Source organism: Mustelus asterias, chromosome 7, assembly GCF_964213995.1.
Source record: "Mustelus asterias chromosome 7, sMusAst1.hap1.1, whole genome shotgun sequence".
NCBI classification, from domain to species: Eukaryota; Metazoa; Chordata; class Chondrichthyes; order Carcharhiniformes; family Triakidae; genus Mustelus; species Mustelus asterias.
Window position 1 is genome coordinate 5,808,295 of NC_135807.1, and position 15,816 is coordinate 5,824,110.

The following is a 15,816-nucleotide window of genomic DNA, read 5'->3' on the forward strand; positions in this document are numbered from 1 at the left end:
CAGCATAATTAAGGACCCAACGCACCCCGGACATTCTCTCTTCCACCTTCTTCCGTCGGGAAAAAGATACAAAAGTCTGAATACACGTACTGACCGACTCAAGAACAGCTTCTTCCCTGCTGCCATTAGACTTTTGAATGGACCTACCTCGTATTAAGTTGATCTTTCTATGACTATAACACTACATTCTGCTGTCTCTCCTTTCCTTCTCTATGAACAGTATGCTTTGTCTGTATAACGCGCAAGAAACAATACTTTTCACTGTATGTTAATACATGTGACAACAATAAATCAAATCAAATAATGTTATACATCTGGTTGCTATTTCTGGGCACATGTTGTGCACACATTATTAGTGATGTGGTGGTCGGGTAATCTAGAGGCCTCAGGCTAATGCTCTGGGGACATGGGTTCAAATCCCACCACGGCAGCTGGTGGAATTTAAACTCAATAAATCTGGAATAGAAAGTTAGTCTGAGTAATGCCAACCACGATAAATATCACCAATTGGGTTTTTACAACATCTGGTTCACTGATGTTCTTTAGGGAAGGAAATCTGCTGCTCTTACCTGGTCTGGCCCACATGTGACTCCAGATCCCAAGCAATGTGGTTGACGGTTAACTGGCAACTGAAATGGCTGAGCGAGCCCCTCAGTTCAAGGGAAGTTAGGGATGGGGCAACAAATGCTGGCCCAGACGGCTATGCACACATCCCATGAATCATAGAATCCCAACAGTGCAGAAGAGGTCATTTGGCCCATCGAGTTTGCACTGACTCTCTTACCAGGCTCTGGGGAAGTTGCTAGAGTCCATTATCAAGGATTTCATAACTCAGCATTTGGAAGGCAGGGGTATAATCAGACAAAGTCAGCATGGATTTACAAAAGGGAAATCATGCTACACAAATCTATTGGAACTTTTTGAGGATGTAACTGGTCGAGTTGACCGATGAGAACCGGTGGATGGGGTTTATTTCGACTTTCAGAACGCTTTCAACAAGATTTCACATAACAGACTACGATGTAAAGTTAAAGCATATGGGATTGCAGCTAATGTCTTGAGATGGATAGAAAGCTGGTTAGCAGATAGGAAGCAAAGAGTTAGAATGGGTCTTTTTCTGATTGGCAGTCAGTGACTAATGGGGTTCCGCAGGGATCTGTGCTAGGACCCCAACTGTACACATTATATATTAATGATTTGGATGAGAGAACTGAATCTATTAGCTCCAAATTTGCAGATGATACAAAGTTGGGTGGGAGGGTGAGCAGTGAGGAGGATGCAGAGATGCTTCGGTGTGATTTGGACAGGCTGAGTGTGTGGGTATCTGCATGGCAGATGCAGTATAATGTGGATAAATGTGAGGTTATCCACTTAGGTATCAATAATAGGAAGACAAATTATTACTTGAATGGGTGTAAATTGAGAGAGGTGGACACTCAACGAGACCTTGGTGCCCTCGTGCATCAGTTGCTGAAAGTGCGTAGATACAGCAGGCAGTAAAGAAGGCAAATGGTATGTTGGCCTTCATAGCGAGAGGATTTGAGTACAGGGATAGGGATGTTTTGCTGCAATTGTATAGGGCATTGGTGAGGCCACACCTGGAGTATTGAGTGCAGTTTTGATGCCCTTATCTGAGGAATTATATCCTTGCTGTAGAGGGAGTTCGGTGAAGGTTTACCAGGCTGATTCCTGGGATGTCAGGTCTGTCATTTGAGGAGATACTCAGTCGGTTAGGATTATATCCAATGGAGTTTAGAAGAGTGAAAGGAGATCTCATAGAAACTTATAAAATTCTAACAGGATTAGACAGGGTAGATTCAGAATGTTACCGATGGTGGGGGACTCCAGAACTAGGGGTCATCGTTTGAGGATAAGGGGTAAATCTTTTAGAACTGAGGTGAGGAAAACTTTCTTCACCCAGACGGTGGTGAATGTGTGGAATTCACTACCACAGAATGTAGTTGAGGCCAAAACGTTGTGTGACTTCAGGAAGAAGTTAGATATAGCTCTTGGGGCTAAAGAGATCAAGGGATTTGGGGGGGAAGGGGGGATCAGGATGTTGAATTCGATGATCAGTCATGATCAAAATGAATGGCGGAGCAGGCTTGAAGGGCCGAATGGCCTCCTTCTGCTTCTAGTTTTTATATTTCTGGGCCTTCTCTCCCACCCTTATGGTTTATAATTATGGTTATCCCCATAACCCCACACATCTTCCATGGCTAAACCATCTAACCAACACATCTCGGAACACTAAGGGGCAAATTAGTATGGTCAATCCTTGAAGGTGATGTCACAGGTGGAGAAGGTGGTGAAGAAGGCATATGGCATGCTTGCCTTTATAGGACGGGGCATAGAGTATAAAAGTTGGGGTCTGATGTTGCAGATGTATAGAACGTTGGTTCGGCCGCATTTGGAATACTGCGTCCAGTTCTGGTCGCCACACTACCAGAAGGACGTGGAGGCTTTGGAGAGAGTACAGAGGTTTACCAGGATGTTGCCTGGTATGGAGGGGCTTAGTTATGAGGAGAGATTGGGTAAACTGGGGTTGTTCTCCTTGGAAAGACGGAGGATGAGGGGAGACTTAATAGAGGTGTATAAAATTATGAAAGGCATAGATAGGGTGAACGGTGGGAAGCTTTTCCCCAGGTCGGTGGTGACGTTCACAAGGGGTCATAGGTTCAAGGTGAAGGGGGGTAGGTTTAACACAGATATCAGAAGGACACATTTTACACAGAGGGTGGTGGGGGCCTGGAATGCGCTGCCAGGCAAGGTGGTGGAGGCGGACACACTGGGAACGTTTAAGACTTATCTAGACAGCCATATGAATGGAGTGGGAATGGAGGGATACAAAATAATGGTCTAGTTTGGACCAGGGAGCGGCGCGGGCTTGGAGGGCCGAAGGGCCTGTTCCTGTGCTGTATTGTTCTTTGTTCAATCCACCTAACCTACACATCCTTGGACTGTGAGAGTGTGATGTTAGAGTAGCTGAGAGATTATTTTTCATATCATGCTCCCTGCAGCCTTAGCTGATCTCATTGTGGCACTGGGTTGTCTATTCAGAGTCCTTTTATTGCTCCTTGAGTGGCTTAATTGGGGGCAGTTTATTTTTAGTTTGGGAATTAGTTTTATGAACCTACATTGTCAGGAGGAAGAATGTTTGCAGGTCAGGTGACAGGAGCGGTTTCATTTTCAGTTCTGAGCTGCAGGTTTTTAGTTTTGGAAGGGGCAGCAAGCTGGAAAAACGTGTCTCTCTTTCTCTCTCTCTCCCCCCTCCCCCCCCACCCCGGTTTTGGAAATTCTGCTGGTTAGCTGAAAGCAAGGCTCCATACCTTTCTGCAGTAGAGAATCTGCTGTTGGTGGCTTGACCAGAGTCTCTCCCTGCTGTTCTGACTTCAAACTATTCTGAGTATATCAGGAGAACTGCAGCATTCATCCAAAGGACTCCGTTCCAGTATCACGTGAGCATTAGTCTTTGCTGTGCTAAACCTGTGGAAGGGTTTTGGCTAAAGGAATTTTCTTCTTGATTGGAACATCTTACATATCTTTATTAAGGGTTATACATTATTGTTTATTTTGTTTATAATTGATAAAAGTTCTTGCTAAATTTCTTATTGTCCATGTTAACATGTACAATGGGGGTCCATTGTTGTTTGTCATCTATATCAATGACCTGGATGATAATGTGGTAAATTGGATCAGCAAATTTGCTGATAATACAAAGATTGGAAGTGTAGTGGACAGTGAGGAAGGTTTTCAAAGCTTGCAGAGGGATTTGGATCAGCTAGAAAAATGGGCTGAAAAATGGCAGATGGAGTTTAATGCAGACAAGTGTGAGGTATTGCACTTTGGAAGGACAAACCAAGGTAGGACATACAAGGTAAATGAAGAGTGAAGAGTGCAGTAGAACAGAGGGATCTGGGAATACAGATACATAATTCCCTAAAAGTGGCGTCATAGGTAGATGGGGTCGTAAAGAGTGCTTTTGGTACATTGGCCTTTATAAATCAAAGTATTGAGTAAAGGAGTTGGAATGTTGTGGTGAGGTTGTATAGGACATTGGTGAGGCCGAATTTAGAGTATTGTGTGCAGTTTTGGTCACCTAATTACAGGAAGGATATTAATAAGGTTGAAAGAGTGCAGAGAAGGTTTACAAGGATGTTGCCGGGTCTTGAGAAACTGAGTTACAGAGAAAGGTTGAATAGGTTAGGACTTCATTCCCTGGAGCGCAGAAGAATGAGGAGAGATTTGATAGAGGTGTATAAGATTTTGATGGGTATAGATAGAGTGAATGCAAGCAGGCTTTTTCCACTGAGGCTAGGGGAGAAAATAACTAGAGGACATGGGTTAAGGGTGAGGGGGGAAAAGTTTAAAGGGAATATTAGGGGGGGGCTTCTTCAGACAGAGAGTGGTGGGAGTGTGGAATGAGCTGCCAGATGAGGTGGTGAATGCTTTTAACATTTAAGAAAAACTTGGACAGGTACATGGATGAGAGGGGTGTGGAGGGATATGGTCCAGGTGCAGGTCAGTGGGACTAGGCACAAAAATGGTTCGGCACAGACAAGAAGGGTTAAAAGGCCTCTTTCGGTGCTGTAATGTTCTATGGTTCTAACTATATTCTTAAATAAACTTTGTTTGATAAAAGGTCACTTGAATCATACCTGAAGTGAAACATCTCATGCTTCTCCTAGCCAAATTCAAGAGGCAAAACTTATGATCCAGGCGGGCTTCATAAAACGCTTTGGAATTTCTGACCTGAATCATAACAGGAGGAAATCAGAGCACCCGAAGGAAACCTATGCAGATCTGGGGAGAATGTGCAGACCCCACACAGTCACCCAGGGCTGGAATCGAACCCAGGTTGCTGATGCTGTGAGGCAGCTGTGCCACCTCCTCCCAACTTTTTCTGAGTAACCATTGCTGGAAGACAGCTGGAACGCCCTAAGTTTGTGACTTATATCAGAGTTTTGGATGGTTCCCAGCGCAGAGGCAGTTGTCCAATGGAAGCTTGAGCTTGGTGGGTAATTGCCAGGCAGTCCTTATGTAGGGTCTTTTTGTGGGGGAAGGGCCTGGGCGGGGGAGGGGGGAGATGGTGGTGGTGGTATGACCTGGAACTCAGACATAATGGGCTATAGTTTTCCATTCAGGGATTCAAGTTAAATAATACTTTATGGATCTCTTAAATAACCCTCTAACGTTATTGAGGCATTCTTTTTCATTGAATCTACGGCACAGAGACAGGCCCTTCGGCCCAAACTGGTCCACACCGACCAAAAAGCCCATCTAAGATAACCCCACTTGCCTGCAGACTCTCTGCATCCTCCTCACAACTGGCTTTCCGACCCTGTCTGTGGGTTTCCTTTGTGTTTCCCCTCCGGTTTTCCTCCCACAGTCTGAAAGACGTGCTGGTTAGAGATGCATTGCCCAGGGTAAATTCACCCTCAGTGTACCCGAACAGGCGCCGGAGTGAGGCGACTGGGGGATTTTCACAGTAACTTCATTGCAGTGTTAACGTAAGCCTACTTGTGACAATAATAAATAGAGACAAATTCAATAGTCACCTTCAACAATGGGAATGGGTAATGGGAATGGAGAAAAAAACTACAGAAATTACTGGAGAAAAGAGCAAGGGCAGTGAGAACAACAGGATTGCCCTTGGAAAGAGCCAGTACAGATATGATGGGCTGAATGGCCTTGATCTGTTCTATCATTCTATAACTGTCGGCCACACGGGTCAGATATTATATCTGCTGTAGATTCAGGTACTTAAGAGTAAACTCTTTGTTGAGCAAAAATTGCAATGATGGGACACCCGAGACTAGGACTTTCTTCATGACACAAGATAAAAAGGGAAAGGAAGGGATGATATTAAGGTGCTGGGTGGAAATCCTGGAACTCCTTCCCGAATAGCACTGTTGGGAGTATCTACATTGCACTGCAGGAACACACACACACACAGGAGTAACCAACAGGCCCTTCGAACCTGCCCCCCCCCCGTTCAGTACCATCACGGCTGATTGATGCCAGCCCCAGCTTCTTTTCTGTGCCACTTCCCAATAGCCCTCTACAAGAACACAAGAAACAGGTGATGCAATGCCACCTTCTCAAGGGCAGCTAGAGATAAGCAGCGCCAGACTTGCCAGAGACACCGACATCCTGAGAATACTGCATTATGTTTTAATCAGAGTTGTGTTGTCTATTAATACGCACCAATTCAAACACTAAACACTTGCAATGAAAAAAAAAATGCTCCCTTTCAACTGCGTGTTTCAACTTAAAGTCCTGTTATGCACACACACCGTGACACAGATTGCCAGTGGCTTATTAAAGAGAAACATGCATCATTCCAGCAAATTTACATTTTTTAATTAAAAAGCATGTCAAGCAGTTGACTTCCTATGTTGGGAATTAACATCGCAGATTATCCCTGCAAAAAAACAAGGCAGCGTTTCCACTCTGCTGCTGTCCCAGGCGGAGGGCTGAACTCTGCGTCCATTTTCTACTGCTTCACGCTGGAGATATTATGAAACGGCACACCCACCGTCGACGGCTTTTAGTCAAACCAGCCGGCACTCCGGGCACTCGCACCTCCACTTTGGTTCCAGGTGTCCACTCGAGTCTGGAGTTAAACTCGAAACAATTGCTGCAGATTCCATCTCTCTCTCAGAGCCGAGAATCGCAGCCTCTTATTGGGAATTCCTTGGTCAGAAACAGAGGAAATGAGGCAGGAGTGGGAGCTGCCAGAATACTGCTTTCCCGAGGAACTTGTGCACAGGCGTGTTTCAGGAGTTAGTTCACAGGTCACTCACCAATGAGGAGCATAACTTGACAACATAATGTGAAGAATTACGAGGCTGGTGCCTGATCTGGAGAATGTTAGTGACAAGGGAGTAGATAGGCTAAGGCTTTCTTTTGGAACGCCAGAGGGGTACATCTAACTAAAGTATAGAATCATGAGGGATCTACCATAGAACCTCTACAGTGCAGGAGGGGACCATTTTGAGTCTGCACTGACTATGCGAAAAAGCATCTTAGCCAGGCCCACCTCACCCCATCCCAGTGCATTTACCATTGGAAACACATCTTGGTACACTAAGGAGCAATTTAGCATGTCCAATCCACCTAACCCACACATCTTTTGGTGTGCAGGAGGAGACCCGAGCACCCGGAGGAAACCCACAGAGACACCGGGAGGACGTGCACACTCCACAGTCATCCAAGGCTGGAATTGAATCAGGGTCCCTGGCGCTGAGAGGTAGCAATGCTAACCACTGTGCCACTCTATTAGAATGAAGAAGAAGGACTTACAGCCTTTGCTTGAGGACCCCATAACCAGAGGGCATTGTTAAGAGGTAGAGATTTTGAGGGAAAAATCTTACTCAAGAAGGGAGCAGGCATCAGGGCATGAAAGGGCGACAAGAGAAGAAACCCTCGCAACTTTTGAAAGGCAGGTGGAATGATGTAGACTCCAGGGCGAAGTACCAAGAGCTGTAACATGGGATCAGTCTGGACGGATACTTGTTGGCTGACAGCAGATGCGATGGGCCAAATGGCTTGCTGCAAATTTGACTTGATGTTAAATTTCTACAAAACGCACATAATTACAGGACTGCAAAGAGAAACAAAAAGGGGATGACGTACAATTATTTTAAAAATTCATTTGTGGGACATGGGCGTCGCTGGCTGGCCAGCATTTATTGCCCATCCCTAGTGCCCAAGGGCAGTTGAAAGTCAACCACATTGCTGTGGCTCTGGAGTCGCATGTAGGCCAGACCAGGTAAGGACGGCAGATTTCCTTCCCTGAAGGACATCAGTGAACCAGATGGGTTTTTTCCGACAATCGACAATGGTTTCATGGTCATCAGTAGATTCTTAATTCCAAGATATTTTTTATTGAATTCAAATTCCACCATCTACTGTGGGGGGATTCAAACCTGGGTCCCCAAGAACATTAGCCGAGTTTCAAAATTAATAGTCTAGCAATAATACCAGGGGACCATCGCCTCCCCTCCCCGCCCCTCTCCTTTCCCACCGTGCTGACAAAATAAAGTCAAAAACCCAGCGAAAAATTCAAAAAGTAGCCTTTAATTTATATCCGGGCCAGAGGTGTAATGATTGGATTCTGGTACACAGTAAGATTGGCCGGAGCCACTGTCACAATTCTCTCGTGCTTTGAAAGCTGCTCTTCAATTAGTGCCACCAGTGTTTATCCCTACCCTCTTGGTATTTGGTACAAATTATGTAAAACACTTGTGCTAGTTAAGAATTATAAAAGAAAAATAGTCGTCATGGTCTATCTAGTCTTCAAACTGGTCAACATCACGTCCTCCAAAAGCATTTCCATCAACACGTCGCCCCCTCCCGCCCCCCCCCTCCCCTCCCCCCCCACACCTCGGTGAAAAGAAAAATAATAAAAACATGCAAAAAAAAAAAGAGAAAATCGAATCACTCAATTTTTCTTTTTTCCTCCTCATAGAAACACATAATCCGAAGGTTTGGGACTGGTCTGTCGAATAGGTTCCTGAACATTATGTACACTTTTCGTTTTGTACAATGGACATATATAAAATAAACCAAAAAAAGAGAAAACCCAGTTAATACCAGCTGTTGGCTCGAGGCTGAAATTAAACTCTCCCGTTTCTGGTTGGCCTTCAGAGAACGCGAAAACTAAAGAGGCGGCGTTACAAAAAAAATCAGGAGGCGTTGGCGACCCAGCCTTTGTTGGTCTGCCTCCTTTTAATTCGCTGGTAAGCATTGCTAAATCTGGAACCCGCGATCTACGACTCGCTCCCCTGCGTAACGGAGGGGGGGGTGGGGGGGAAAAAAAAGATACTTTTTCTTTTTCAAAATGAGATTTGGTGTCTTTAGCGTCTTATTTTAAACTATAAAGCAGAGAAAAGCTCACCACTGTCTAACTGCGTTTCCTCAAATTCCCCCCCCCCACTCCCACTACCCCACCATACACACACACTGGGCGGGAGGGGGAGAGAGAGAGAGAGAGAGAGATTATCACTTCAAAATGTCACGGTACTGTTAAAGTGTGTAATGTAAAACCTAAATGATTTGGGAGACCAAAAAAAGTGTACAAAAAGGCACAAAATCTCAGTGCTTCTGTACTTTTGAAATTCAAGTGTAACAGAGCTCTTTATCATCAGTAATTCTGCTTAAAACAGTGTCAGTTTACCCATAATTCCACTCACGCAAGTAGCTTTTGCAGCCTATATGTCGTAGCTGTCAAGGAACAGTTGACTAACATGGAAAAAGCCTAGCCGTTTTGTTTTTGTGTTTGTTTGTTTGTTTGTTGGTTGGTTGCTGGGAATAAACCGGTCAGAAGTTCTTTAGTCTGCAACATGCCCACTTGCGCTCCAAAAAGACAGAAGGGTCCTAGCAGTCACTGCCTCCGCCATACATGTCCGCCAACTTCTTAAACCGTGGGCCCCAGTCATTGAGATAGTCGTAGTCCTGGTCTCCGCCGGAACTGGTGGAGTTGAGGGAACTCAAAGACCCTGCCGTGGAACCACTGCCCTCGTAGTCAAACACCAACAGCGAGTCGTAAGGTGGTGCGGTCGGGTCGTTGTCTGCTGCCTTGAGCCCCTGAATTTAAAAACAAACAATTAGAAAATGCCCGTGTTAAAACAAGCACTCATTGAGGTGCAGCTCGAGAGATACCACTCCCTTTTGGTAAAGGTAAAACCGCCGTGTGTGCGTTTGGCATGTTCCATTTACAAATGATGGCTTATTAACCCAGCAATGAGTCAGAACGCTATGAGGAGAGGTTGGAGAAACTTGATTTGTTCTCACTGGAGCGACGGAGGTTGAGGGGAGACCTGATAGAAGTCTACAAGATTATGAGGGGCATGGACAGAGTGGATAGTCAGAAGCTTTTCCCCAGGGTGGAAGAGTCAATTACTAGGAGGCACAGGTTTAAGGTGTGAGGGACAAGGTTTAAAGGAGAGGTACGAGGCAGATTTTTTACACAGAGGGTGGTGGGTGCCTGGAACTCGTTGCCGGGGGAGGTAGTGGAAGTGGATACGGTAGTGACTTTTAAGGTGCGTCTTGACAAGTACATGAATAGGATGGGAATAGAGGGATTTAAGTCGGGCAGCATGGTCGGTGCAGGCTTGGAGGGCCGCAGGGCCTGTTCCTGTGCTATAATTTTCTTTGTTCTTTCTTTTCTTTGCTGTGCGCTCCAAGTCGCATCTCCGTGCCTCTCAGCTGACACTGCAGCGTCTGATGGGGTGCTGCACTGCTCGAGGTGCTGACTTTCAGAGGGGACGTTAGACCGGAGTTGCATTTGGCCTCCTGGCTGGATGTGCAAGATCCCGTGTGCACTGTTTCTAAAACAGAAGAACTGGCACTGGTGTTCTGATCAATAGTCATCCCTTAACCAACCATCACAAAAACAGACCATCTTGTCTTTTTTTAAATGATGGCGTTTGTGGGATCTTGCTGTGCACTGCATGTCCTACATTTCAACAGTGACTACAGCGAATGAAGTGTAAAGGGCTTTGGGATGTCCTAAGGCCTTGACGGAATTTGCATCTTATATTGTGCCTGGCTTTGAGGCACAATCTCCACTGTCCATCTACAGCCGCTTGACCTGAAGGGGCTAAAGTATCCCCAGAAACAGAAAAAAACATACGCACACACAAAATAGGGGGCAGAAGCAGGCCATTCGGCCCCTCGAGCCTGCTTCGCTATGCAATGAGATGTAGGCCGATCTGTTTGAGTTGAATCCCGCATTCTCCATCCACTCCCGGCAACCTTTGATTCTCATCTCCAACATGAATCCAGCTATCTTCATGAGATTACAGGGATAGGGCCTGGGTGGAGTGCTCTGTTGGAGAGTCAGTGCAGACGCGATGGGCTGAATGGCCTCTTCCTGCACTGGAGAGATTCTATGGAACCCCCCCCCTCAATGATATCTGCGCTCCTCTAATTCGGGCCTCTTATGCATTGCCAATCATAATCGCTCCACCATTGGCAGCCACGCCTTCAGCTGCCTGGGCCCCAAGCTCTGAACCCCTCCATCCCCCCTTAACCAGCCATCTCTCTTTACCTTGGCTTTCCAAGAGTCTCCTTCAACCCCACCTCTGAACAAGCTTTTAGCTACCTCTCCTGATATCTCCTCTCGTCGCTCAGTGCCATACTGCACCTTCGGGTGTTTCATTATGTTAAAGGTGCCATATAAATGCAAGCTGTTGCTATTGCTATATTGATGGTCCCTAATTCTGCTCCTGCCTATAAATGGAAACATCTTCGATATTTAGGCTACCTACTTTTAAAGCTTTCTATCAGGTAATTTTTTTAACGTTTAAAGTTTATTTATTAGTGTCACAAGTAGGCTTACATTAACACTGCAATGAAGTTACTGTGAAAATCCCCTAGTTGCCACACTCCGACGCCTGTTCGGGTACACTGAGGGGCAATTTAGCACGGCCAACGCACCTAACCAGCACATCTTTCGGACTGTGGGAGGAAACCGGAGCACCCAGAGGAAACCCACGCAGACACGGGGAGAACGTGCAAACTCCACACAGACAGTGACCTGAGCCGGGAATCGAACCCGGAGTCCCTGGCGCTGTGAGGCAGCAGTGCTAACCCGCTGTGCCACCCTGCTGCCCAGTTCTCTGAGTCTTCAAGGGGATACAGCCTCTGTTTGTTCAATCTTTTGCGACAGGGTATAACCTCAGAGCAACAATGCCAGAGCTCTCCCTGGTGACTCTATATTCTTTTTACCGGCACTGATCACAGGATCTCAAACATGGGGCCTTCCATTACCAACCAGGGACCTCAGTACACACCACAGAGAAATCTTGTGAGGATTCGCACAGGAACGTAATTGGTGCCAGAAATAAAAATCAAATCCATTAGCAGTCTCTAGGTAACGCGTGCATCATCTAATATACAGGCTCAATTCTGGTTCAACATTGAGGGGGTATTTTTTGTTTGAAAATACCAAGAAGTCACGTACTGGTTGTGAAGAGCCGAGCCAGCTTCGGTTACATATTTACACTGAACTCGATAATTAACATCAAAGTCAACATTAAGGGTGGTTTAAAAGCACCCAAGGCAGCGGCATTGATTCAAACCTCCCAACTGAACAAAGTGCTAACAAAAGACAGGATGGGAGGTAATGGAATAAAGTCATTTTAAAAAGCCCTGCCACTCAATAGATTCGCTCAAGCTTAAAAGCAACTGGTTCGTAACCTCTGAACCTTGAAATGTTTTTCTCAGTTTTTAAAAGGAGGATGGAAACAGGATGAAAGGACAAAGTCCTTGATGTTCCACAGCACAAGGAACACGACAGGATAATACAGTACAGGAGGCCATTCAGCCCATCAAGCTGGCACTAACTTTTTTTCAAAGAGCCATCTTTTCAATCCCACTCCGCTTGCTCTTTCGCGGGCAATTGGGACTAGTTTAGGGATTTAAAATAAAGGGGCAGCATGGACAATTGGGCCAAAGGGCCTGTTTCCATACTGTAAACCTCTGACTCTTATTTCCCCATATTCATACAATTCTGTGTCATAGAATCCCTAGAGTGCAGAAGGAGGCCATTCGGCCTATTCAGCCTGCACTGTACACAATCCCACCCAGGCTCTATTCCCATATCCCCACACATTTGCCCTGCTAATCCCCCTGACACGAGGGTCAATTGAGCATGGCCAATCAACCCAACCCGCACATCTTTGGCGTTCAAATTTTTTATCCAATTCCCAAGCCGGGAATCGAACCCGGGTCCCTGGCACTGTAAGGTAGCAGTGCTAACCACTGTGCCCGTTCCATTTCCCACCAGTTGCCGTGATGGGATTTGAAACAATGTCCACAGAAAATTAGCCTGGGCCCCCGGATCAGGGGTTACCAAATTGGGGTTTGCAGAACATAGGGGGTCCATGGGACTTGAAGGGACTATTCCCCCCTCCCCCCCCCTCAAACCTTTTGGTAAAGAGGAGAAACCGGTGAAATTGGAATTGGAGTTTAATGTCACAGGGAATAAAACTTTTTCTGGAAAAATCCAAGGCCTGGTTTTTTTATTACCAATTAGCCACTTAGCATGCTGTCCCCATATTCCAGCTCACACCAATAAGACCATAAGACATAGGAGCAGAATTAGGCCACTCGGCCCATCGAGTCTGCTCCGCCATTCGATCATGGCTGATATTTTTCTCATCCCCATTCTCCCACCTTTACCCCATAACCCCCAATCCCCTTATCAATCAAGAACCTATCTATCTCGGTCTTAAAGACACTCAATGACCTGACCTCCACAGCCTTCTGCGGCAAAGAGTTCCACAGATTCACCACTCTCGGGCTGAAGAAATTCCTCCTCATCTCTGTTTTAAAGGATCGTCCCTTTAGCCCGAGGTTGTGCCCTCTGGTTCTAGTTTTTCCTACGAGCGGAAACATCATCTCCACGTCCACTCTATCCAGCCCTCACAGTATCCTGTAAGTTTCAATAAGATCTCCCCCCGTCATCCTTCTAAACTCCAATGCCAGTTCCCCGATCCAGCCCGGTGCTCGTTGACCTACACTGGCTCCTGGTTCCGTCGCTGAACTCTCATTGTGCCTCCAGTTGCAGCCACTTGCACATCCCCAACTTCCTTCTCACCATCATTGGTGGCCGTGCCATCAGCTTACTAAATCTCTGCATCATCCACTGCTCTTTTAAGATATTCCCTGAAACCAACCGCTGACCAGGCTTATGCGCACCCGACCCCAATACCTCCTTCCTTGGCTTGGCGTCAGGCCTTGTTTGCTGTTGCTCCTGGGAAGGACCTGAGCTCTAAAGAGGGTGCAGAGGAGATTCACCACGATGCTGCCTAGGCTGGAGTGTTGCAGCTATGGAGAGAGGCTGGTTAGGCTGGGGTTGCTTCCCTAAGAGCAGAGAAGGCTGAGGAGGGACCTGGCTGAGGTGTACAAAATTATGAGACACAGAGATAGGGTAGAAAGAAAGAAACTTTTCCTCTTAGTAGAGGGGTCAATAACCAGGGGGTCAGATTTAAGGTAAGGGGCAGGAGGTTTGGAGTGGATTTGAGGAAACGTATTTTCACCCAGAGGGTGGTGGGAATCTGGAACTCGCTGCCTGAAAGAGCGGTAGAGGCGGGAACCCTCACAACGTTTAAACATAGAAACCAGAAGCAGGAGGAGGCCATTCGGCCCTTCGAGCCTGCTCCGCCATTCATCTTGATCATGGCTGATCATCAAACTCAATATCCTGATCCCCCCTTCCCCCCAAATCCCTTTCGCCCCAAGAGCTATATCTAATTTCTTCTCGAAATCACACAATGTTTTGGCCTCGACTACTTTCTGTGGTAATGAATTCCACACATTCACCACCCTCTGGGTGAAGAAATTTCTCCTCACCTCAGTTCTAAAAGGTTTACCCCTTATCCTCAAACTATGACCCCTAGTTCTGGACTCCCCCACCATCTGGAACATTCTTTCTGAATCTACCCTGTCTAACCCTGTCAGAATTTTATAAGTTTCTATGAGATCACCTCTCACTCTTCTAAACTCCAGTGAATATAATCCTAACTAGCTTAGTCTCTCCTCATATGACAGACCTGCCATCCCAGGAATCAGCCTGGTAAACCTTCGCTGTACTCCCTCTATAGCAAGGACATCCTTCCTCAGAAAAGGAGACCAAAACTGCACACAATATTCTAGGTGTGGCCTCACCAACACCCTGTACAATTGCAGCAAAACATCCCTATCCCTACACTCAAATCCTCTTGCTATGAAGGCCAACACACTATCTGCCTTCTTTACTGCCTGCTGTACCTGCGTGCTAACTTTCAGCGACAGATGCACAAGGACACCAAAGTCTCGTTGAGTGTCCACCCCACCTTTCTCAATTTAAGAAGCATTTAGATGAGCAGCTGAAACACCATAGGGTACAAGGCTATGGACCAAGTGCTGGAAAATGGGATTAGAATAGATAGGGGCTTGACGGTCAGAGCAGACACGATGGAATGAAGGGCTATCCTCATTGGAATTCAGAAGAATGAGGGGAGATCTTATAGAAACATATAAGATTATGAAGGGAATAGATAAGATAGAAGCAGGGAAGTTGTTTCCACTGGTGGGTGAAACTCGAACTAGGGGGCATAGCCTCAAAATAAGGGGAAGCAGATTTAGGACTGAGTTGAGGAGGAACTTCTTCACCCAAAGGGTTGTGAATCTGTGGAATTCCCTGCCTAGTGAAGCAGTTGAGGCTACCTCATTGGATGTTTTTAAGGTAAGGATAGATTTTTGAACAGTAAAGGAATTAAGGGTTATGGTGAGCGGGCGGGTAAGTGGAGCTGCGTCCACAAAAAGATCAGCCATGATCTTATTGAATGGTGGGGCAGGTTTGAGGGGCCAGATGGCCTACTCCTGCTCCTAGTTCTTATGTTCTTTTGTCTCCTTTTGTGCTGTAAAACTCTATGAGGATGTGTTGCTATGTTAAAGATGCTATATAAATGCTAATGATCAGAAGTGAGATTCTGTAGTTTATTATCTCCCCATTCCTTCAACTGCATAGGATTGGGGATAAAGGAATTCGTAGAAGGATCATAGAATCCCTACAGTGCAGAAGGAGGCCATTTGGCCCATTGAGTCTGTACTGACCACAATCCCACCCAAGTCCTATTCCCATAACCCCATATCTTTACTCTGCTAATCCCCTGACATTAGGGTCAATTTAGCATGGCTAATCAACCTAACCCGCACACCTTTTGGACCGTGGGGGGAAACCGGAGCACCCGGAGGAAACCCACGCAGACACAGGGAGAATGTGCAAACTCCACACAGACAGTGACCCAAGGCTGGACTTGA

The 15,816-nt window shown here is 46.2% G+C and overlaps 1 protein-coding gene across 1 annotated transcript in view; it reads right to left on the reverse strand.

The window, feature by feature from the left end:
- Positions 1-8,061: 8,061 nt before the first annotated feature.
- LOC144495535 (cadherin-2-like) overlaps positions 8,062-15,816 on the reverse strand; it is a 225,137-nt gene continuing 217,382 nt past the window's right edge. The window contains exon 15 of the mRNA XM_078215605.1: positions 8,062-9,591. Coding sequence (XP_078071731.1) covers positions 9,382-9,591 — 210 coding nt within the window. The 3' untranslated portion in view covers positions 8,062-9,381. The remainder of the gene's footprint in view (positions 9,592-15,816) is intronic.